At 39.0% G+C, this 22,928-nt stretch overlaps 1 protein-coding gene across 2 annotated transcripts in view; it reads right to left on the reverse strand.

The window, feature by feature from the left end:
- The window catches only part of NLK (nemo like kinase), a 141,061-nt gene extending 120,232 nt beyond the window's left edge, over window positions 1-20,829 (reverse strand). Inside the window, exon 1 of one of the 2 annotated variants that reach the window (XR_009449154.1) lies at window positions 19,167-20,829. Coding sequence is in view for 1 of the 2 variants with exons in the window: in XM_059669413.1 (XP_059525396.1) it covers window positions 19,167-19,624 (458 nt within the window). In the remaining variant the exon portion in view is untranslated. The remainder of the gene's footprint in view (window positions 1-19,166) is intronic. The other variant, XM_059669413.1, reaches the window with a different exon arrangement.
- Between the last annotated feature and the right edge of the window lie 2,099 nt (window positions 20,830-22,928).

The raw sequence follows: 22,928 nt of genomic DNA on the forward strand, positions 1-22,928 counted from the left end.
AGAAAATGAATAGACGGGGGTGTGGGGAGGGGGGAATGGTACAGATATATAAATGATTTTCAATTTAAATTATTTTTCTTCTTGGAGGTTTCATAATTGAAATATGCTATTATCAGACATTACTATTCCTCAACATGATATTTATTTGGAAATAAATTGTTTCAGTTATGTTACCAAACTGAAAATGCAACAAACAGGAAAAAACAAAGATAAGGAATGACTTGATTATTGTCTTAAAGATATAACAGTTGTCAGTCTGTCATAAATTAATAATCTTTATGAAAAGTATCAAGCTCATAGTTAATTGTGTTGATTATACAACACACATGGGCTTTAATATTAAACTTCTCATCATTATTCAGATACCACAGTGTCTTTTACTAAAATTTTGGTAAATTTTAAAATGTTTACTAAAACATTGTACAATTCCAAGTTTTGATTTTTAGAAAATATTCAGTAATTTTTAAAAATGTTTTTACTGATTTTTAGAGAGAGAGGAAGGGAGAGGGCTAGAGAGATAGAAACATCGATGAGAGAGAAACATCATAATCGGCTGCCTCCTGCATGCCCCCTTCTGGGGATCAAGCCCGCAACTGGGGCATGTGCCCTGACTGGGAAACAAACCTCAATCTCCAGGTTCCTGAGTCGACATTCAACCACTGAGCCATACCGGTCAAGTGCCAAGTTTTGATTTTAATAAGTCAGGAGTTTAAAAAAAAATCTATAAATACACTTTTAGAATCCCCAGTCATCCTCAGAGATTTTGTAAATGTTATGGAAAGATTAATAAATAATGGTATTAACATGCAGTGAAAGATAACTAAGTGTAATGAAATGGGCAAAAAGTTAGTATTAGATACAGAACTCTTTTGACCTGGAGGGCAAGCCACTAAATGAAGACTATGGAGCCAGCACTCCAGGATCGTAAGAAAAAATGCCAAAAGCCTGCCCCATCTATAATATATCTTCCTCTTTCTCTCTTTTGTGCACATGCTTCATAACCTATTCTTATTTATGAATTTCAACAGGCATCACTTCTCAAATCTTCCCCACTAAATTATAAGGCATTATTTTTCTACAAAATTCATTTTATAATAATTTGAGAAATCCAATATATTCCTTGTATAACAATACTGAAAGAACATTAATTATTAGACCACTAACTCAATGTACTGGATAAAATGATAAAATGATCTTTGCATCTCTTCTACCTCTACAACCACAAATTAAAGCTTCTAAGAAAATAAGCTTCATTTCTAGTTTTGAGGAAGAATGAACCTATTTGACATTTCCATTAAGTCCTGTTTTCCCCTCCCCCCACCATGTGATAACTTATATAACTCTCAAATACAAGTTAGGAACTCAGTGATACTGAAATATCACACAAATTAGCTGGTGCTACTTTCGTCACTAGCACTGTTGAAACATAACCCAGGCAACAGAAAAATCATCTCTGGGATCATTCAAAATCATTTTTTACAAATGCCTTTTTTCAATTTTCTTCTAATTATAACATTATGTTCTCTTTTTAAAAACACTTCATAGAATCACAGAATGGTAAAACACTGCACCTGGAAAACCTAGTACTTTAATCTTCAACTCTCAACTTGAATCACTGGGGAAGTCTCTGTAAAACTAACTGTTCCTACCACCATCTCTTATAGACCATGGTCCCATAGCATTTTGCTAAGACTTAGTTATGTGAGGATGCAGGTTTTAAATGATAGGCGATGTGAAGAATTGAAATTGAGTATTCCCTATAACAAAATCCCCCAAAACTTAGATTAAAAAAAAAAACCACAAAAATCCCACAGACTTATTACAGTTTAAGAAAGAGAAAATTAGTATTTTAATAGAAAAGAATTACTTTTATTTGGTAAGGTAAACAAAGTGGTGAAACTTACACAAATATCTTTGAAACTATCATAAACACCATAAAAAGTCAGCTAGAGAGAAATTTAAAGGGAATGCCTTGGCCTGACCAGCGTGGCTCAGTGGTTGAGCGTGGACCTATGAACCAGGAGGTTTGATTCCAGGTCAGGGCACATGCTTGGGTTGCAGGCCCAATCCCCACTAGAGGGATGCAGGAGCAGCCAATCAATGATTCTCTCCCATCACTGATATGTCTATCTCTCTCTCCCTCTCCCTTCCTCTCTGAAATCAACAAAAATATATTTTAAAATAAATATATAAATAAAAAGACTCACATTTTCCTATTTGACAGCTTTCTACAAAGTTATGATAATCAACAGTGTGGTATGGACATAAGGAGAGATATATAAATCAATAGAATAGAATTGAGAATCCAGAAATAAACTTTTACATTTACAATGAATTGATTTTCAACAAGTGCCAAGGCCATTCAAGTGGGAGATGATAATAGTTTTTTTCAACAAATTGTGATGGGACAACTGAATAGCCACATGCAAAGAAATGAAGTTGAACTCCTACTCACACCATACAAAAATTAATTCAAAATGGATCATAGACCTAAATGTAGGAGCTAAAGTGATAAAACTCTTAGAATAAAATATTGATATTAACTTTCATGATCCTGGATTAGGCAAAGCCTTTTCAGATATGATACTGAAAGCACAAGAAACAGAAAAACAAATAAATAAATTGAACTTTATCAAAATAAAAATCTTTTATGCTTCAAAGGACACCATCAAGAAAGTGAAAAAAAAAAAAAGTCAGAGAATGGGAAAATATATTTGCAAATCATATACCTGATAAGGGACTGGTATATAGAATACATAAAAGACTTAACAACTCAACAACAACAAGGACAACCCAATTTAAAAATGGGCAAAAGCCCTGGTCAGGTATCTAAGTTGGTTAGAGTGCTGTCCTGATATGCGAAGGTTGTCAGGCTACGGGTTCAATCTCCATTCAGGACACATACAGGAATCAAAGAATGAATGCATAAATAAGTGGAACAACAAATCAATGTGTCTCTCTCTCATCAATAATTTTTTTTTTTAGATGAGCAACTCCAGCAAACACACCATTGGTTTATTTTGTAACTTTGTTGGGATATTTAGCTAGTGGTGGGGAGAGACAAAGTTAGATCATATTCATCATGTACCATACAGAAATGAAGTCCAAGTGTTTTAAAGATTTAAATGTAAAAAACAAAACCAGAGAGTAAGAAGAACATATACGTAACTATTTGTTATCATCTTGGGGGGAAAGCTTATTGTCCTGACTTCAAATAAGAACATCAGGCTTGCCTGTGTAGAAATTTAAGATGTGTGTTTGGTAGAAAATACACATTTAAACGTCTTTCATATACATTGCCAATATTTCCCCCCAGTTTTTTGTATTTTCTTTTAGACTTCATTTCTGTACATGATGAACATGATCTAACTTCATCTCTCCCTACCATTAGCTAAATATCCCATTGATTTGTTTGCTGGAGTTGGTTCATACTGGCTCCAGAGAGACTGTTACATTTTTTTCTTTTCTTTTGAAAAAAAAAATGTTTTTATTGATTTTTAGAGGGAGAGAAAAGGAGAGGGATAGATAGAAACATTGATGAGAGAGAAACATCGATCAGCTGCCTCCTGCACACATCCTATTGGGGATCAAGCTGGGAACCCAGGCATGTGCCCTGACTGGGAATTGAACTGGTGACCTCTTGGTGCATGGGTTGACGATCACCCACTGAGCCACACCAGCTGGGCGAGACTATTCCATTTTCTGGAATTTTGCAAGCTGACTGTGAAATACAGCCATTATTTAAAATTAAATTATATATTATAATAAAATAAATAATATTTAAAACAAAGATAATAAATACTCAAAAATTATTACTTCCCTGGGGGGAAAAAAAGGAAGGACATCTATAATCCTATATAATAAAAGGCCAACATGCAAATCGACCAAACAGCGAAACGACCGGTTGCTATGATGCGCACTGACCACCAGGGGGCAGACACTCAATGCAGGAGCTGCCCCCTGATGGTCAGTGCGCTCTCACAAGGGGAGCATCACTCAGCCAGAAGCTGGGCTCACGGCTGGTGAGCGCAGTGGCGGCTCCACAGCAGCGTTAAGGATCCCCCAAGAGGTCCCGAACTGCAAGAGGGCACAGGCCGGGTTGAGGGAACCCCCCCCCCTGCCCGGGCACAAATGTCATGCACTGGGCCTCTAGTACTTTCAATAATAAAGATACATTTTAAAAAATTGGCCACTTCCTAACTATTTTATTATGATTTATGCCCTCAGGGTTATTTAATGTCTACTTTACCTGCATGGTGAAAATACTTTATAATGGTGTGCAACTGTGTTTCTTTTTCCAATTCAGAATTTAGTGACTTGATGTTGGCAGCATGAAATTGGCCATTATAAGAGTATATACACCACACAAATTGGCAAGCCCTACAAACTATGGCCTTTTTATTTTTCAGAGATGCTATTGTTAATCATATATCAGCAAACCACTGAAGTAAACCATTCTTTCCTCATTAATTTTAAAAAGGATCTCCAGCACATATTAGTCTGCATTTATTCATTACGTTTATAGAACAGAATAAGCTTAGACTTGAACGTAATTGTTTTCTGTGCCAGACTCACTGACTGCTTTAGTATGTTTTGATGTATTGATGAGACTTCAGACATAGTTTCTATTTTTCTAACATGAGATCACAGTACTGACTGAATCGAGAATATATATTTCCTAAACAGTTTGATAGCATTCTTAACTTAATGTATAGTATAGAAAGCAATAGCAAAATGAAAGACTATTTTTGGGAACAGCTGGTTACTGTAGACTATATTTAGATTAGGGCTCTTTACTCTTAAAAAAAAAAAAATCCAAACACAAGAAAACAAAACACTACCATGGAGTTACCTAAATATCACTCTAAATGTTCCCTCATAAAAATCACTTCATTGCATGAAGAAATAGGGATCTACATAAAGGCAAGACCCAGTGATAGTACTCTTCTTTGACAGTGTCACTATTACGTACAAATTTAGCATTAGCAACTTTCAATTCAACAACAAAGACTTAGTAATTTCTTATCCAGGACCATATTAGACTCTGGAGACACAAATGAGACATGACCCCAACCTTTAAAGCTCTCATCATTTTTAGTGGTTCAGTGGGTAGAGAATGTGTCATAAGTGGTTATAAGCATTTGCTTTTATTAGCATTGAGAGGAAAAGAGAGAAAAACAGATCTACTTAAGAGGGGAAAAAATCAAAGTATAAAAATTAGTTATTTAGCTCTAGCTTGGCTCTTTGGATAAAGCATCGGCCTGGGGACTGAAGGGTCCCAGGTTCAATTCTGGTCAAGGACACATGCCCAGGTTGTGGGCGTGCAAAAGGCAGCTGATCAATGAATTTCTTTTCATTGATATTTTTCTCTCTCCCCCTTCCTCTCTGAAATCAATAAAAATATATTTAATAAAAGAATTTTATTCAAAGTTTGCCCACCTACAGAGATAAGCTGCTATGTGTTAGTCACTAGATTTCCAGCATCTACACCAGTTAAACATCAGTGTCCCTATATTAATGTCTTTCCTGCTGAGGTACTTTATGAAGTCAGTGATTTATTTGCAGATACTTATTACCAACTGAATGAAGTAAACAATATCTGCTGCCTAAATATTTCCTTACTTGTCACAAGCCATTGAAATTTGAACTCCAGTTACCCATTCTAGGTTTTGGTTATGAAACTATGTAATGTAATCGCTGAGTGGACTCAATAAAACAATCCGTTTTTTCAAGTAAACCAAAAGACTTCACATTTAAAGACCTGCTGTCAGTTGGTATGTAATAAGCATAATATCTCATATTGTAGACTAGGGAGCAAATACAGCAGCTGCCCTTTTCACACATACAGTTGTGGCTTGATATACAGAGTGACAATTTCAACCACTTCCAAACACTGATATTTTAGACTTTACAATCTATTTCTTAGGGATTTGTGCTATGTATAGAAATAATCATTACCCTTTGAGAAACAATGGTTCATTGACTAAAAATGAGCTTAACAAAGGAATTATTTGGTACTGAAAAATACAGAGCAGTGAATTGGGTGACACAAATACAGCATCATCAGCTCATGTGGCTGTATTAGGGTAATTTATTTAAAACAACAACAACACACTAAGTAACTTAAAATTTAGCCTCAACAATGAATATCACGAAATTATGAAAACAGATCTTAGGTTCTTATTTTGAAAATGACCCTTTAACTCCCAACCTAAAATAAATACAAGAAAAAAAAATTTTGCAGAATGAAATATTTCAGTAACACTTAAAGCCTAGTTTTGACTCGTATATGTTTCAGTTACACTCATGATTCACACTGAATTTTGTTTTAAGTATTAAGAGAATAAATAGCATTCCAAAAGTCACAAGCTTGAAAACTTCCAGTTCCTTCTCTAGTTGGAGAGCTTACAAAACTTATTACATGGAACACTGAGTTGATGCAGTGACCATAAATTTCTTAACACTGTAAATCTAAATTTAATCGAAAGTAATTTCAGCAAGTTGTGTAGAAATAGCCTCAAAGTAGATAAAGCAAAAGTCACAAACTGTTAATCTAAAAGAATGGTTTATGCATATATCATGTACCTTTCAAATTTTCTGAGGTTTTAAAATTTTCAAACAATAAAAGGGGAAAGGGTACAACATCCTCAAAGCAGATGCACAATTATTTGTAATGTGAAAAGATTGAGTTGTGGTTTTTTTTTTTAGTTTTTTTAAATCTTTATTGTTCAGATTATTACAGTTGTTCCTCTCCCCCCACCCCCAAATAGCTCCCCTCCACCCGGTTCCCACCCCACCCTCTGCCCTTACCCACCCCCCTCCCACTGTCCTCATCCATAGGTGTACGATTTTTGTCCAGTCTCTTCCCGCACCCCCCACACCTCTTTCCACCCGAGAATTGTCAGTCCACTCCCTTTTTATGCCCCTGATTCTATTATATTCACCAGTTTATTCTGTTCATCAGATTTTTTATTCACTTGATTTTTAGATTCACTTGTTGATAGGTATGTATTTGTTGTTCAAGTTTGAGTTGTTTTCCACCAAAAGCTTTGTAACTCATGACATTAAACTTTTCTCAGAAACCTTAGTCACTGTCACACAAAAAGCAACCAACAGAGTATTTTAAATATTCTATTTAAATATTCTAGCACTGTTCCTGTTTTCATTTATGGAGTTTTTTGTTTTGTTTTGCTTTTATAAAAATACTTCCTGCATTTTCAATGGTATTAGTTGGACAGGTAATACTGGTAAAGCAGCATAACAAGCAAAGGTTCTGGCTCAGCTTCTAACCAGCTGTGTGACCTTGAACAAATCTCTTAGCTCCTCTGGGTCTCAATTTTCCCATTTATAAAAAGAGGCAGTTATACTAGATGCATTCTAAAGTATCTTCCAACTCTCTAATTCCTTTCAGATAAAGATCTAGGCTTGTGAAAATGAAAAAAATAGCCCTCAAAAAAAAAAAGGCCAAAATCTACCTTTGTCATTTTAGTGAAACACATAGGATACTAAACTGTATATGTACAATGTAATCATGACCACAACTCTAAATAATTTTTTTTAAATATATTTTATTTTATTGATTTTTTACAGAGAGGAAGGGAGAGAGACAGAGAGTCAGAAACATCGATGAGAGAGAAACATCGATCAGCTGCCTCCTGCACATCTCCCACTGGGGATGTGCCCGCAACCCAGGTACACGCCCTTGACCGGGACCCTCCAGTCCGCAGGCCGACGCTCTATCCACTGAGCCAAACCGGCCTCGGCGACACAACTCTAATAATATTACACACACACACACACACACACACACACACACACATAAACACACAGATTCCAGGTAAAAAATATTGGAAGAAAATACAGCAAATACTACCAGTGGCTGAGTTGTAGGATACAAATGACAAACAGCTTTTTCTGTATTTTTCAAGTTTCCTACACTAAACATATTATTAGTTTGATAATGAGATGGGAGGAGGGAGTTAAAGAGGAAAAAAAAATCTCCTTTTATGTTCTAAAGGAAATTTTACATTTGGAAAGCATTCTAGAATTTGAATGAACTTTTCAAAAACAGTTGAGTTAATCAGAAAAAAAAAAAATCTTGGACACAGTCACATACCTGATACCTGTCAGACAAAAGCTGTTGTTTATTTGCCCTATATTAGTAAGCTTTAAGGAGGCACTATACTTTTTTTACCTGTACTGAAACTGGTAATAATAATTTTGAAAGCTAATTTAACATAGTGCCAGACATAGTTCTAAGACTTTACATAGACTGTATTGATTCATTTAATCTTCACAACAACCCTAGGAGACAGATATACTGTTACTATCCCTATGAGACACACAGATTAAATAATTAGCCTACAATAGCTAATAAGTGGCAGAGGCAACATTTAAATCCAGGCAATCTGTTATCAGAATACAGGCTCTAATCTACTAAACCATACTGTCTTTTGTACTTAAAATATCATCTTCCTCGGGTCATTTTTGAACTATCTTTTGCCCTCAAAGTTCTTCTAAACTACTTTTCTTGAAACTAAAAATAAATACTAGGATAAAAAGACTGGCCAAACTTTTAACTTTAAAATTTACGATTCATTTCTAAGTCATTACCTCAAAGCTACAGGGGGTATAATTTAATCTCCATACATACCAATAGGTAAATAATATAACATGAGAAACTAAATAGCATTAATTACTATTTAATATTGGAATGTTTTAATAAGAAGTACTTTATTGATTGACATTATTTGTATTCATGAATCTGGGGAAAAGGCCACTAAAAACCAACTGTTGTACCTTTCTAAAATTTCTATTTTATTGAAATGATATTTCAAGCTATGTTGCAATTAATTTATTTGGTATTTATTTATTTTAAAAGATAGTTTCTTTTTTTAATATATATTTTTATTGATTTCAGAGAGGAAAAAAGAGGGAGAGATCGAAACATCAATGATAAGAGAGAATCATTGATTTGCTGCCTCCTGCACATCCACCACAGGGATCCAGCCCACCCTAGCATGTGCCCTGACCAGGATCATAGGTGAATGCTCAATCACTGAGCAACACCAGCTGGGCTCATTTGGTATTTAAAAGAGTATGCATCAATATTTATTTTGAACACTGGCTTTAGGACACACCAGTTAACTTTATAATACCCCAATTACTATAACATGCAGAACCTGGGAAAAGGAACACAGAGGACGCCAACTAATTAAATACAGCTGAAGGTCCTCACTGAATTCTTAGGCAATTCAAACTCAAGCCAAGTATGCATTATTTCCCTTTTTCTGCACAGTACCCACATTATTTGCCAACTTTTATGGCTTCTGGATTACTTTTAATAAAGCTCAAATTTCCCCACATCTGCATTACTAAATTTCTAGCCTATTGAAGTGAATATAGAAATCAATATTTTCCTTTTTAAAACATTTAAAAGACAAGGAAGTGAGGAAGAAGGTGGGGGTTAAAACTTTGCACTAGGCTGCCTGTTAACTTAAATGTGCAATGAGACGATCACCCGATAATTGCACCCTTTGGGTACTTCAGTCCTGGTAAGATAATAATGTGAAATAAAGTCACCTGGTTTATTTCAATTTACTTTCACAATTTGCAAATCTGCAGCTCTCTGCCATGGTACATTAAGAAAATTAGCATGTAAGAAAAATCACCTGCTTATGTAAATTGAGGATGGTTTTTATCCAAACAGACAGGAGGAAAAAAGCTGCAATCTGGGTCAAATGACTAATTTTATCTTTTTGTTCAAATGTCTCTCTTCACCTTTTCTCTGTGGCTCAGAGAAAGAATTTCAGGTCAAGGAACAGATAAACAAAAAGTTTCTGTGTTGTCCACTCTCCTGTAAGGAGTTTGCTGTCTGACACTACTGAGCTCTATACTACTTAAATTGAAAACAAGACTAAGAACTTCATCTAGATAACAAAACCACAACACTGAGAGAGGAAAGAAAAGAAATCAATGGAGGATATCTGATCTAACTGGGAAGGAAAGCAAACATGGCAAGGATCAGGTACCAATTTTACCCTCTACTACTTTAGGTAAACGAGTCTTTAGAAAAGGAAAATACTCCAAATTATTTAGGACAAACAAGACAAAATTCTCCATGGAGAATACTGTATGCCTTACACTTTGCTTTGTAAATGCACCTGATCAGGTTCTTCTGAGTCTCACATTTAGAATCAGCGGTTCTCAACCTGTGGCTCGTGACCCCTTTGGCGGTCCAACGACCCTTTCACAGGGGTCGCCTAAGACCATCCTGCATATCAGATATTTACATTACGATTCATAACAGTAGCAACATTACAGTTATGAAGTAGCAACGAAAATAATTTTATGGTTGGGTCACAACATGAGGAACTGTATTTAAAGGGCCAGAAGGTTGAGAACCACTGAAGATGAATGCGTTCTTGGTCAGTAATGACCGTCTTCCCAACATCCATTGCTGGAATTTATCCCTCCCACTTATAATGTACCCTATCTCCAGGTCCAGGAATGAACCTGCCTGCTCCAAAAGTAATCTTATCTCCGGTGACAGTAACTGGTTCAGAAATGAGTCTACAACCCAACAAAGGCCAAAGAGACTCTAGAACTGTGCTGGTCACACTGGGAACAGGGTTACATTTATCTCTTTGTTCCTTTAAGTAATTTCAGAAGGTATTCAACATCGGTAGTCTTGAAGTTGTCCTGTGGTCACTAGCAGAGTCTATTTGCCCACAAATAATGCCACGACGCTTTACAAATATTAATGCATTTTCATTATAGAAACTTAGGAAACACGGGATTTTATAAATGAGGAAACCAAGACTCAGAAAATTTAAATAACTTTATCAAGGTCATGGGTTTGTTGGCAGCAAGGTGGGGACCAGAACATTGTCTGCTAACAAGTTTAGTTTAGTACTTTATTGCCCTATCATTAAAAAAGAAACAATTATTTCCAAGGAAATGACAATTTGAACATGATAAACATCAAGTTCTCTGGTTTACTAAGCTAGAAATAAAAACTTGGGATTTGGCCCAGCCGGCGTGGCTCAGTGGTTGAGCATCCACCTTTGAACCAGGAGGTCACGGTTCCATTCCAGTAAGGGCACATGCCTGGGTTGCAGACTTGATCCCCAGTGTGGGGTATGCAGGAGGCAGCCAATCAATGATTCTCTCTCAACATTGATGTTTCTATCTCTCTCTCCCTCTCTGAAATCAATAAAAATGTATTTTAAAAAAACTTGGGATTTGGCCATCAATGATCCATTTGCTAAATTCAATGGCCTTTTCTCCACCTTAATTTTCTGACTTTCTTATTTGCACCAAAGATCACTCCCATCTTCATAACTGTCTTCTGTCAAGCGTATGTTGTCAATCACTGTGAACACATTTTCCTATCTGCCTGTCCTTTAATTTTACCTCCAATAGTTTCTTCCATTTACAACTGAGTACATTCCCTAAGGCTCACACCTCAGCTCCATCTATTATTGCAATAATGGCAATGAATTATAATTCTCCATTTATAAATCTTTCTCCCCAAATGTATGGTCTCCTTTAAATCCTTATCATTCAGCCTGAGAAATAGTCAACACATAATAAATGAGTATTTTAAGAACAAGTGAAAATAACATGTATCTTTAAATTTTTATTTAATGGCTTCAAGTTGAGTTTCAACTCTCCATCAAGACACCCTGAAAGCAGGGATGTATTATTTTTCATACTGTTTACTTAACTGTCAGCTCCTTCAGGGCAACTTCATGACTTAAACATCTCTATATCCCAGTACCAAAACACAAACAGAGACACAGAGAAGCTTGCTAGAGGTTTGCAAAATTCTTTACAGAACTAAATATCCTCATTAGTGCCTACAATAGTACTGGCCCATAGCAGGTTGACAATAAAAATACATTGACTAGTGAGTTCCAACAACGTCAGACCTTGTCTGACAGTAGATATGATTCAAACTAATTCAGAGCACAGATGTGAAACTGGGTTTAGGTAAAGAGCACCAATCATGATCAATGGCAGACATCCCTCTACTCACTCCATTACAATGAACTGTTAAAGCTTAACTCAATATAGTTTCCTTAGAAGTCATCTTTTCATAATGCCAGAGTGCCAGAATTATTTCTAATGTCTCTTGACTAGGGTACCTTAGAACCACAGACTAGGTCTATGATGACTTGTCACATGCTTATTGACAGTATTACAACTGTTGCCTCAGGCATTCTCTGTGTTACCCCCAAGCAACAACAGTATCAAACTGACAAGCTATATTATATTATTTAGGAAATCATTGTTGATCTACCTTAGAAGACCCAATCAACAAATAATTCACTGATGTACTCTGGATGTACAAGCAATTATAAGTAAAACTCAAATATAATATTAAAATGAAAGAGCTTCTACTGTACGCCATGGCTTCTTTCTGTTTGTTTGGATAACAAATGTAAAGGTTTCTTAGGTCTTGGCAATTTCCATCACAGAAGTCAAATCAGCATATTAAGGAAACATACAGTGAACTGCTAGGACATCAACAAATCTATTAAAAACCAAGAATAGCCACACAATTCTACAACATAATGCTTCAAATTATGAATATAATGAAATATTTCAGTACTCCATTAGAGAATGGCCTTTTATATCAAGGAACAACACTTCTACAGTTGTCTATTTTCAGGATAAAACCTCAAAACTTAGATTTAAACATATATTAATGCATTTTACAGACATTCTTCTTCTAGCACAGCATATGAAAGGGAACTCTATCTGCCCTCATTTTTTTCCCCCCAGGACATGCACCAGTGGTACTAATTGATGGCTTAAAGAGTTGCATGTTAAAAAAAAAAGTTGCATGTAATTGAGGGCTATTGTTGTTTTAGCTTGTCTGAAAAGGCAATTCTTTCTGAAATGTCTTTTTAAAATAAAAATATTTATCTCTTTTCTCCTAAGATGATATTCAACAGTATAACATAAAATTTCTCCCCAAGAATAAAACAAGTTTCTTTTGTTTTCCTAATATAATTTGGATAATCTTGTCAAGAGCCTAAGTACAAAATGACTTCCAATGTTACAGGTTATGGAGCCTCCATCACCAAGAAATCAGCTCAGTATCATTAGATTGTGTTACTTTTATTTATTCTCTAACTCTGCTTTCTCTACTTTATGACCATGAACCTACAGTTTCTAAAAGTACATCCTAAGTACAAAACAACTTCCAATGTTACAGGCTATGGAGTTTCTATCACCAAGAAACCAACTCAGTATCAGATTTTGATACTTTTATTCTCTCACTCTCTTTGCTTTCTTTACTTTATGACCATGAACCTGCATTTCTAAAAGTACATTCTTTGTAGTTAAAATTAACAATATAGATTTCCACATTTCTAGTTTCACACAAATGCTTTGTTATGTCTAGAAGAGAAACCATTTCCTTTTATGGTGCAAGCTCTGCTTCTTCAAAGCTCTTTTCACAAAGCAGACCCTCCCTGTCCCCACACCCCAAGAATCCAGCTGTGGCTGTTAATCTTGGCTAATAGAGAAACTTCAATACTACAGATTCTTAACCTGTAAAACACAGTTAATAATAAAATACACTTTACTATACTTTAGTATACATCTTTCTGATGCAACTAACTCCAGGGTTTTCCCTCAAACATATCCCAAAAGTATTTCCCATTTTTCCAAATTATAGTTTGCTATTTGAGGAATAAGAGGACCAGAGAAAACATCAGAAAAAAAAAAAAAACGAGGCCTCTAATTTTCACAAGATGAGCAAGCTAGACTATCTTTGCATTGCATAAGGATTTACACTGAATAATTTTTCATTAAATCACACATATTTCCCTACCTCACTGGGATTTTATTTAGCAATTCACGCTTTTTCATCCAAACACAAGTAAAATGAATTTCCAGTAAAGCTGAACTTTGACGACGATAACAATGTTCTTCATGTTACATTCTGAAAAGAAAAAATTAATTTCCTTCCCAGGATGTAAAGCAATAATACTTTCTAAAACAGTGGAGATAATCTGACTAGAACACTAACAAGTCCATACAAACATGTATGTACATTTTTATGTGTTTGTTAGCATATAGCACAACTAAGTGGACACTCTATGTTATTTAAAGTCATGCCTTCAAAAATAGCCTGCATGTTGATTTCACCTGGTAAATCTGACTATATATGAAACCACTTATATGCATATTAATATAACAGTTTGATTTTTCTACCAACAATAATTATCACTTTAAAAAGCTAATATTTTTTGAGTACTTACTGTATGCTAGAAAATGTATTCATTGGTTTACAAGGATTACCTCATTTAATCCTTACACCAATCCTATGAGATAGATGCTATTATTATCCTCACTCTGTGAATGAGGAATAGAGAAGTTAAATAATTTATCAATATCACATAGTTAATAACTAAATATCAATACAGTGATGCTTAAGTTTTGAAAGACTTAAATAATAGTAACCCGCAGAAGGTATTAGAATAAAATTCAAGCGGAAGGTATTAGAATAAAATTCAAAGTTCTCCAACTTTACTTGGAATACAAAGGCACCAGACCAAATGAATTCCAGGGTCTTTACCTTTCAATTAATCAGATAAGTAAAAAAACAAAACAAGCAAACAAAAACAACTTTTCCCAGACTCACTTTTATCAAAATGGCAATTTGTGCCATTAGTTCAATCTGTAATGTAATAGTTCAGGCGGCCAAGATCAAAACTGCATGGGTTTAGCAGTCCTCAAACCTCTCTCATGTAGTCAACCTCCTCCAACTGTCAAAAGTATACACCTCCTAAGACCCTGAAACCTATAATGCAATACTCTTCATCCCAGAGTTGTCATATCTCTAAGCACAACATACTTTCTCCTGGCAACAATGAATTACAGACAAAAAACTATTTATGATAGCCTCACCAAATGGCTCAGGTTTCTTTTTGTGCAGTTTTGTGTTTTGATTTTGCATTATGAAAATGACCATATATATGGAAGCCTTGACATCTGATAAAGGTCAAATTATATATGATGCTTTGATGACCCATGAACAATATTCTATCATAGACAATGAATGTACCTCATGCTACCCCATGATCATATTGCCAGGTAAACTGGAACCCCTACTTAGAGATAAAACACAGCAGACAGTTGTAAATGAAACCTTACTTGAACTGTCAAAGCACCATCTTAACCAGCAAGCTAATAGGTAATTCTCTACCTTTACACAACTGTCCAATACTGATAAGTTATTCCACTAGTTAAATTCAGCACAAAGAGAAATCAAGCCTGCAGACGAAACTGTTCAGTGATAAATCTGAATGGTAAAATGCTACATCACTTCTGTAAAAATCTCTCCTTGCCTACATGGAAGAACAACAATATCCCCCAATATTACATACAGCAGTTTCCCTGGCTGGTGTGGCTCAGCGTCACCCCGTGAACCCAAAGGTCACAGGTTTGATCACTGGTCAGGACAAATACCCAGGCTGGGAGTTCAACCTCTGGCTGGGGCACATACGGGAGGCAACTGTTCAATGTTTCCCTCTCACACATTGATGTCTTTCTCTTTCTCTCTCTCTCCCCCTCCCCCCTTCCTCTGTCTCTAGAATCAATGAAGAATGTGCCCTTGATTAAGAATTGGGGGAAAAAAAAATTAGATGCAGCATTATAAGCCACCAGTTAGTACCACTGGGTGCATGTCCAGAAAAAACACACACATGAAAGCAGATATAGTTTCCTTTCCTATGCCATGCCAGAAAAAAAATACTCGAAAAATGCATTAAATATGTGAATCTTATAATACCCAAGTAGGTATATGGTGCTTTGAATCAAATGACATATCATTGGGAGAATATTGTTTAATATATTTTATTGATTTTTACAGAGAGGAAGAGAGAGGGATAGAGAGTTAGAAACATTGATGAGAGAGAAACATCCATCAGCTGCCTCCTGCACACTCCCTACTAGGGATGTGCCCGCAACCAAGGTACATCTCCTTGACCGGAATCGAACCCAGGACCCTTCAGTCCGCAGGCCGACGCTCTTTCCACTGAGCCAAACCAGCTAGGGCAGGAGAATATTTTTATGTTACACTGCAATCATTTTAGAAAACAGTTGCTTCTATTGGGTCCTTTCTAAAAAATAGTTGTTTCTATTGGGTCCTTTCTAAATTAAAAAGAAAAATTCTGGTTCAGTTAGTTGAAAAGTGTAACACCTTATCAATATCTTTAACTTGGGTTTCAGAATATCAGTGCACTTCACTCTAGTTTGGTGTTCAGATCTCTGGTTTTAACAATCTTAGGTCACATAGCAGTTAAATTCCAAATATAATAAGCAATTCAGACAGCAAGTCAATAATATGGAAATATAAAAATAGAAAATTATTTGCATACTAAAACACACAGCTGGAACTCTTTTTTTCATACCAAAAATGTCACCTGTAACAGCTGATAAAAACACTCAATACAATAACTAGAAAAACTTGGCTAAAGAACAAAGAAGGGACTTGAGCAGATCAAGTAACCAAGCAGCAAAGATGCCTCAGCACTGTGCTAAGTGCTGGGGAGGAAAAGCGTATCTTTTTTTTTTAAATCCTCACCGGAGGATATTTTTCTATTGATTTTAGAGAGAGTGGAAGAGAGGGAGGAGAGAGGACCATAGATATGAAAGAGACACATTTACTAGTTGCCTCCAACATATGCTCTGCCCTAGGCATTGAGCCTGCAGCCAAGGTTCGTGCCCTTGACCTGGAATTGAACCCGTGACCCTTCGGTCCACAGGCCTATGCTCTTATCACTGAGCCAAACCCGCTAGGACAAAAAAATGTATTTTTGTAGACCACAGTCCTTACCCCTAAGGGGCTTACAAATGTAGTCAGTGAGACAGGCAAATACAAAACAACTGATGTACTACAACAGAAGATGGTACACAGGAGGCACTTGAAGTATGTATACGGAACAAACTCCACAGAGTGGTAGAAGGAGTCAATCAATGAAGGAATCTAGAATGAATTAAAATCAAACATATTGGAATTTTAATATATCAGTAATTCAGAATACCTATTATCAGAATGTTCACTGTGAACATTATCAGAATGTTCAGCACTCCAATTCCTCACCTCCCTCGCCTTTAAAAATAAAAACTTTTCCCTTAGCACCAACTTGAAGTTAAAATTTCTACAGGTAACATCACCATTTGATAGAAATGTAGGCAACACCTTTATAGTATAGGAAATACAACCCATTTCCCTTTTAGTATCTCTAGTTCTTAGCACTGTATGCAAAGCACTAAAATGAAAGAGTATCCATGGCTAAGAAAATCCACACAAATTCTCAGTAAATCAATGACAAAATTTAAAGCAAGGAACAACTTTTTTCCTGCCTGCCCCCCCCCCCCCCCAATCAAGCTTTGAAATCCTCAAGGGTCAGGCAAGAAATGGAAGGAAGTTCACAGTGCAATCCCTGAGGATAGGATATGGAAGAGAAGAGAGGAAGGCAGGAACAGGCAGGTCCCCGAGCAGAACGATCAAAGAGGCACCATTACTCTTTGCCACCAGGAATCCCACACACCTTAGAGAAGGGAGCACTACAGCAGCAATCTCCTGGGAGATTTAGCTGGGAAAACACGACTAGTTTAAAACAAAAACAAACAAACAAAAAAACACACAAACAGATCCCATCACTTAGTAGCCTACATTATAAAATCTTAAGTATATGTAAATATGGCAAAAATATTACAAAAAGATACAATGCAAAAATAATATTCATCAAGTAAAGCCTGAAAGACAATGACAAAAAGAGACATTTACGAGGCTAGTTCCAAAGAGTTTGTTCATTTTCCTGTGGTGATGGGGGCTTTTCTAGACATTAACAAGAATCTATTTTTGAATGCACTCAAAACATCAATTCATCTATCCACACCACAGTACTGAATCCTTGGTGGAAAAACTCAGTTCACTCTAGTTTGGACACAAATAGAACCCTACAATGCTAAGTACATTTTATTAAAAACTACCAATCTTCCTAAGAACAGACACAATGTTGCGTTTAAGAAACCCTTGGACTTTGAGAAATATCTTAGCACCAGCAAAAGTAGAGCAGTTTCACATGTTTAAAAAGCATACTTCCTACTACAGCAACCAACCAAGGGATAAGAGCAAATTAAGAGGCACTAAATGACACTAAAACATTACACCAAATGTGGGCCACTGTATAGCTACCATCTACTGACCTCATTTGTGGTACTCATGTGTGATGCTATATTTAATGCATTCTTATCAAAAGGCTGAAGCGAAATACTTCCCAACTGTAGCCTTACGGTTTAAAATAAACCACGCAAGAAGTGACTTAACTGGTTCAAATATGAACCCTATCTTCTTCCTGGGGATCAAGATCTCAAATTAAGGACTGAAAAGACGGGAGGGATAGCAAAGTAGTTTTGCAAGGTACATCCCAATGGTAAAATGATTCAAAGGAATCGAGTTTGGGTCTGTTGTGACATTTGCTGCAATTGGGCAACTGGTTCACTCTAAGTCAAACAGGAGAGATGCCCAAGGTTTTTGCAGGAAAAACCGTTTCACACATTCATCTATGGATCCCACACTTAGAGGCTTGGCTAGATTCTAAACAAAAAGTTTGGTAAGACAGCAAACAGGTTTTCCACCAAAATTTGACATGACTCAAAAGCATAAGCTTAGCCCTAGCCTGTGTGGCTCAGTGGCTAGAGCGTTGGCCTGTGGACCAAAGGATCCCGGGTTCGATTCCGGTCAAGGGCACGTACCTTGGTTGCAGGCTCCTCAACGGTCCTGGGCCCTGGTCGGGAGCTTGCAGGAGGCAACCAATGGATGTGTTTCTCTCACATGGATGTTTCTGTCTTTCCCTCTCTCTTCCACTGTCTCTAAAAGATCGACTGGAAAAATATCCTCAGGTGGGGATTAACACTTAAAAAAAAAAGGTATAAGCTTAGGCAGCCCATGCATTAGGCCTCGTTACCACTCAAGTGAGGGTGTGCCTTCCTACAGAGGGTGTCTTCCTCTTTACCACGTGCAGCGAGTGTGTCCTGCTCCACTTCGGTCAACGTGGAGACCACCGTAGGCGGCGACTCGCCCCATCACCACCACGAGAAGACACCCTGAGCAGTTGTGTCTTCCCTTGGACACTCACCAGACAACACCGAAGGCTCCGTATCCGATCGGTCTGTCCGGCTCAATGTCCAGCTGCTGTTGCGGGTGATGCGAGTGCTGATGATGGTGCGCCTTCACCGTGGCAGCTGCGGCAGCCTGTACCTGAGCCGGGGCTGCTGCAGCTGGTCCAGGGGCCTGGCCCGGGGCCGGTGATGGGAAATAGGGCTGCTGTTGCCCGGGGTTTAACATGGCAGCAGCGGCGGCCGCTGCGGCGGCGGCGGCCGCGGCCGAAGAGGTATGCTGCTGGACGGGGTGGACGGCGGCCGCCGACCCCGGGTGGAGATGGTGCTGAGGGTGGTGGTGGTGGTGCAGGTGAGGAGGAGGGAGGTGTGGGAGGTGGTGGTGATGGTGGTGGTGGTGACCTGCTGCTGCCGCAGATGCACCGCCATTGTAAGCCGCCATCATTTTTGCGTTGGCTCTCGCGCCACAAAGAGACATTCAAAAAAAAAATATGCCCTCTGATTGGAAAGCAAACTAGGTCAAAGCTGTCATTTGGCCATTTAAAAAAAAAAAAAATGAAGAAAAACCACTCACGCCACCTCAAAAACCATGGGGCGCAACTGGCTTTCCGTCTTCGTCAGTCAATCCGAACGAGTTGGAGGATCTTGGTGTTGGATTGTGGGGTGTGTGTGTGTGTGTGGAAGGGTGTGGATTGCCAAAAATAAAAAAGGAAAAAGGAAAAAGAAAAGAAAAAGGGAAAAGGAACCCCCCCGTGCCCCCCAGGTTTCCTGCCACAAGTGGGTACTAAAACGCCATCCTTACTTCGGGGGAGGCTCCAACTTCGAATGTGGGAATAAAGGCCCGGCCTCCTGACCCCCTGAACGCCGCACGCGAGAAGGACCGGGCAGCGCACCACCCTGGGAATCTCCTAAGAGGGTTGACTCATCTACCCCTTCCATCCCCACATCCTTTTCTAAACACCTACCGCCTCCTCGAAAACACGATTAAAAAAGGTTCCAGCCACCCCGAAAGAAGAAGATGGGGGGCAATTTTCAGGGAGACCGGCTTCCCCCCTCGCGCTCGCAGGCCTCCCTACATCTCCCCCTACTCTTCGGCAGGCTGACCTGGTTGGGGGGGGCGGGGTGGTACTAAACTTTCCCGAACAGAGAAGAGCCAGGAAGGAGGCAGGAGAGGGAGCGCGAGCCGAGGCGGCGACGGGCAGGACCGCGAGGAGAAAGAGCAGCAGGGCAAAGTGAAGGCGAGGAGGTGCAGGCAGGAATGAAAGAGAGGTGGGGAGCACCCGGACGCCCAGACAGAGGGAACCGCCCCGGGAGGAGGTGAGGGTCCCGGGGCCAAAGAATAGCCGCCCCGGGAGAGGCGGGCGGGGTGCAGTCGGAAGCGGGCAGATTCCTACCCCCGCCGCCGGCTGCTGCTGCTGCTAGGAGGGTTGGGGGGGAGAGCGGGTGGATCCCCCCGCACGACGGCCCCCGCAGGGCTCAAGGCTGCTCCGTCTCCCCCCCTCCCCCCCCACCCGGCTTCAGTCCCCGCGGCCGCTTTCTCCTCCTCAGGCGCTGCGGCCGTCTTCTCCTCAGCCGCCGCCTCCTCAGCCGCCGGTGCAGCCGCGGCCAGACTCACCTCCCCTAGCAAAGCCGGATAGAGCGGAGCCAGCGGCGGACACGCGCAACCAGCCGCCGAGGCCCCGCCCCCGTCTCACACTGACCGGCTTCCCTAGCCAATCCACGCCCACCTGTCCGCATCCGCTCCCAATCCTGGGACCGGAGCTTCAGACAGGCGCACTGTTCGGCCAGTGGCAACAAGATGTGGGTCTCCTGGGGAAATCCCGCCCCTATCTGGGATGGGCAGATAGGAAAACCAATCAAAAGGCAGAGTTTGGCCTGACCGACAAGGCTAGCAGCGAGTTAAAACCCAAAGATCTCTGTGACATTTTCTTTCGCCTCTCTCCTCTTTTCTTTTTCTTCTTTTATTTTTTTGGCAGGAGCAGGAAGCTGCGTGCTAATCCCGCCTGCAAAGCTGGAAGAGAGGGTGGAATGAAAGAACCAATCATGAGCCGGGGACCAAGAACAGAGCAACCAATCCTTGGCTTGAAGATGAAGTGGGCTGAGACTGGTGCCAGATAGACACTTGATTTAACAAATGGACAAAAAGATTGATCTCGGTCCCACCTTTCAGATTTTCTATAGGTCAGGATTGTGGAGAATTCGCTGTCATATCAGCGGCGACTTTTTTTTAGGAGGCGGGATCAGTGAAGGGGGTGTGGTTTAGGGGAAAGGGGGCGTGGCCCAGAAGAAGAAGGCGGAGTCCAAGCCTTCGCTGGTCCATTGATAGGAGCCCTCTACATCCCTTTTAAAGGCATAAGGTGTGAAAAGCTAGGGGGAGCAAAAGGCAAGTGGAGCTCTCCAGAAATTCAAGGTTCAAGGTTACTCAACAAACTGTCGCAGAAGAAACTCAGTATACTGGCAGTTCATACCTGTGGCTGGTCCTTCATGGCCAATCTTGATCTTGGCAAAAAGAGGCGTTAAGTCCAGCATTAACAACTCAGCTCTCAATGGACAGTAAGCCTATCATACAAATGCAAATTAAAACAATAAAATAATAAAGTTAACCATAAAGATCGTAATTTTCTCCCATATTCTCTAAGCCAATAAATTCTAGTCATTGAAATCTTACTAAAGCATCATCTTTCTTTCACTTTCACATAACTTCACTTATCTGAATTACTTTTAAAAAATGAAATAATAAGCTTACAGAACCTTCTTTTACAAAAAGTGTGCACTGAGAACCCTGGAGATCATCTTTGATTTCTCTTTTGCCTACCCACTCCTCCCCTTCCAATCAAGCATAAAGTTTTCAACACTTTGGAACACTTCTAACCTCCTTCCCATTCCCAGTTGCCACAATATTACTAAAATTTTCACTACTGGCATCTTTAGTGCATCTTCCTGCTTACAGGCTAGCTCTTCTCTAATCCATCCTCCACTGAGAGGATAGCAATCTTTTAAAAATTCAAGTCTGACCATGCTCCTACCCTTGATTAAAGTCAGTAAGTCTAAATGACCCAGCACTAGCTGGTTCCCGCCTTCTTCGGCTTTCTTCGGCGCCTTATCTCTCATATCCACCCTAAACTTCTTTCAGTCTCTCCAAGCCTTCATGCATATCTTCAGTTCAAAACATTCCTCACACACCCTCCACTTTCTAACTTATCATGCAATTCTTCCTGTAAATTTTACTTTTTTTTTCTTCCTGGAAAGCTTTCCCAACCCTGTTGTAGAGTTGTGTCTCTGTTATAAAGCTCCATTGCACTGCCTCCCTCATAGCGCTGAAAACTCTGTATTTTAATTGTTTACGGAGTTTGACCAAGACAGAGAGCTGGTCTGTCCCACTCAGGTTCCCAGGGCAGTGTCTAAAAGATGAAGACACACTAAATATTTGCATGAGTTCTTCAGCAGAGAAGTAGGTACCAATCTAAGCTCTGCTGTTTACTAGCTCTATGACTTAGGTAATTTCACTAACCTGCCTCTCAGTTGCCTCAACTGAACATGAAGATAATATATGTCTCACCAAGTTGTGGTGAGGGTTAAATGAGGTTGTATATTTTGAAAGTTCTTTGCAAACAGTGAAAGTTTAATATATGTTCATTCTCTTTCCCTAGCCCCATCCTCACATAATATTTGGGATGCTTTTCCAATTTCCCAGTGCATATCAGTCTCCTCCAAAGGGTAGTTTCCTAGAAGCTTCTTAGAAATGCAGTCTCAGGTTCTATCCCAGGCCTTCCGAGTCAGAA

The sequence above is a fragment of the Myotis daubentonii genome, chromosome 16 (genome assembly GCF_963259705.1).
Source record: "Myotis daubentonii chromosome 16, mMyoDau2.1, whole genome shotgun sequence".
In the NCBI taxonomy this organism is placed as follows: domain Eukaryota; kingdom Metazoa; phylum Chordata; class Mammalia; order Chiroptera; family Vespertilionidae; genus Myotis; species Myotis daubentonii.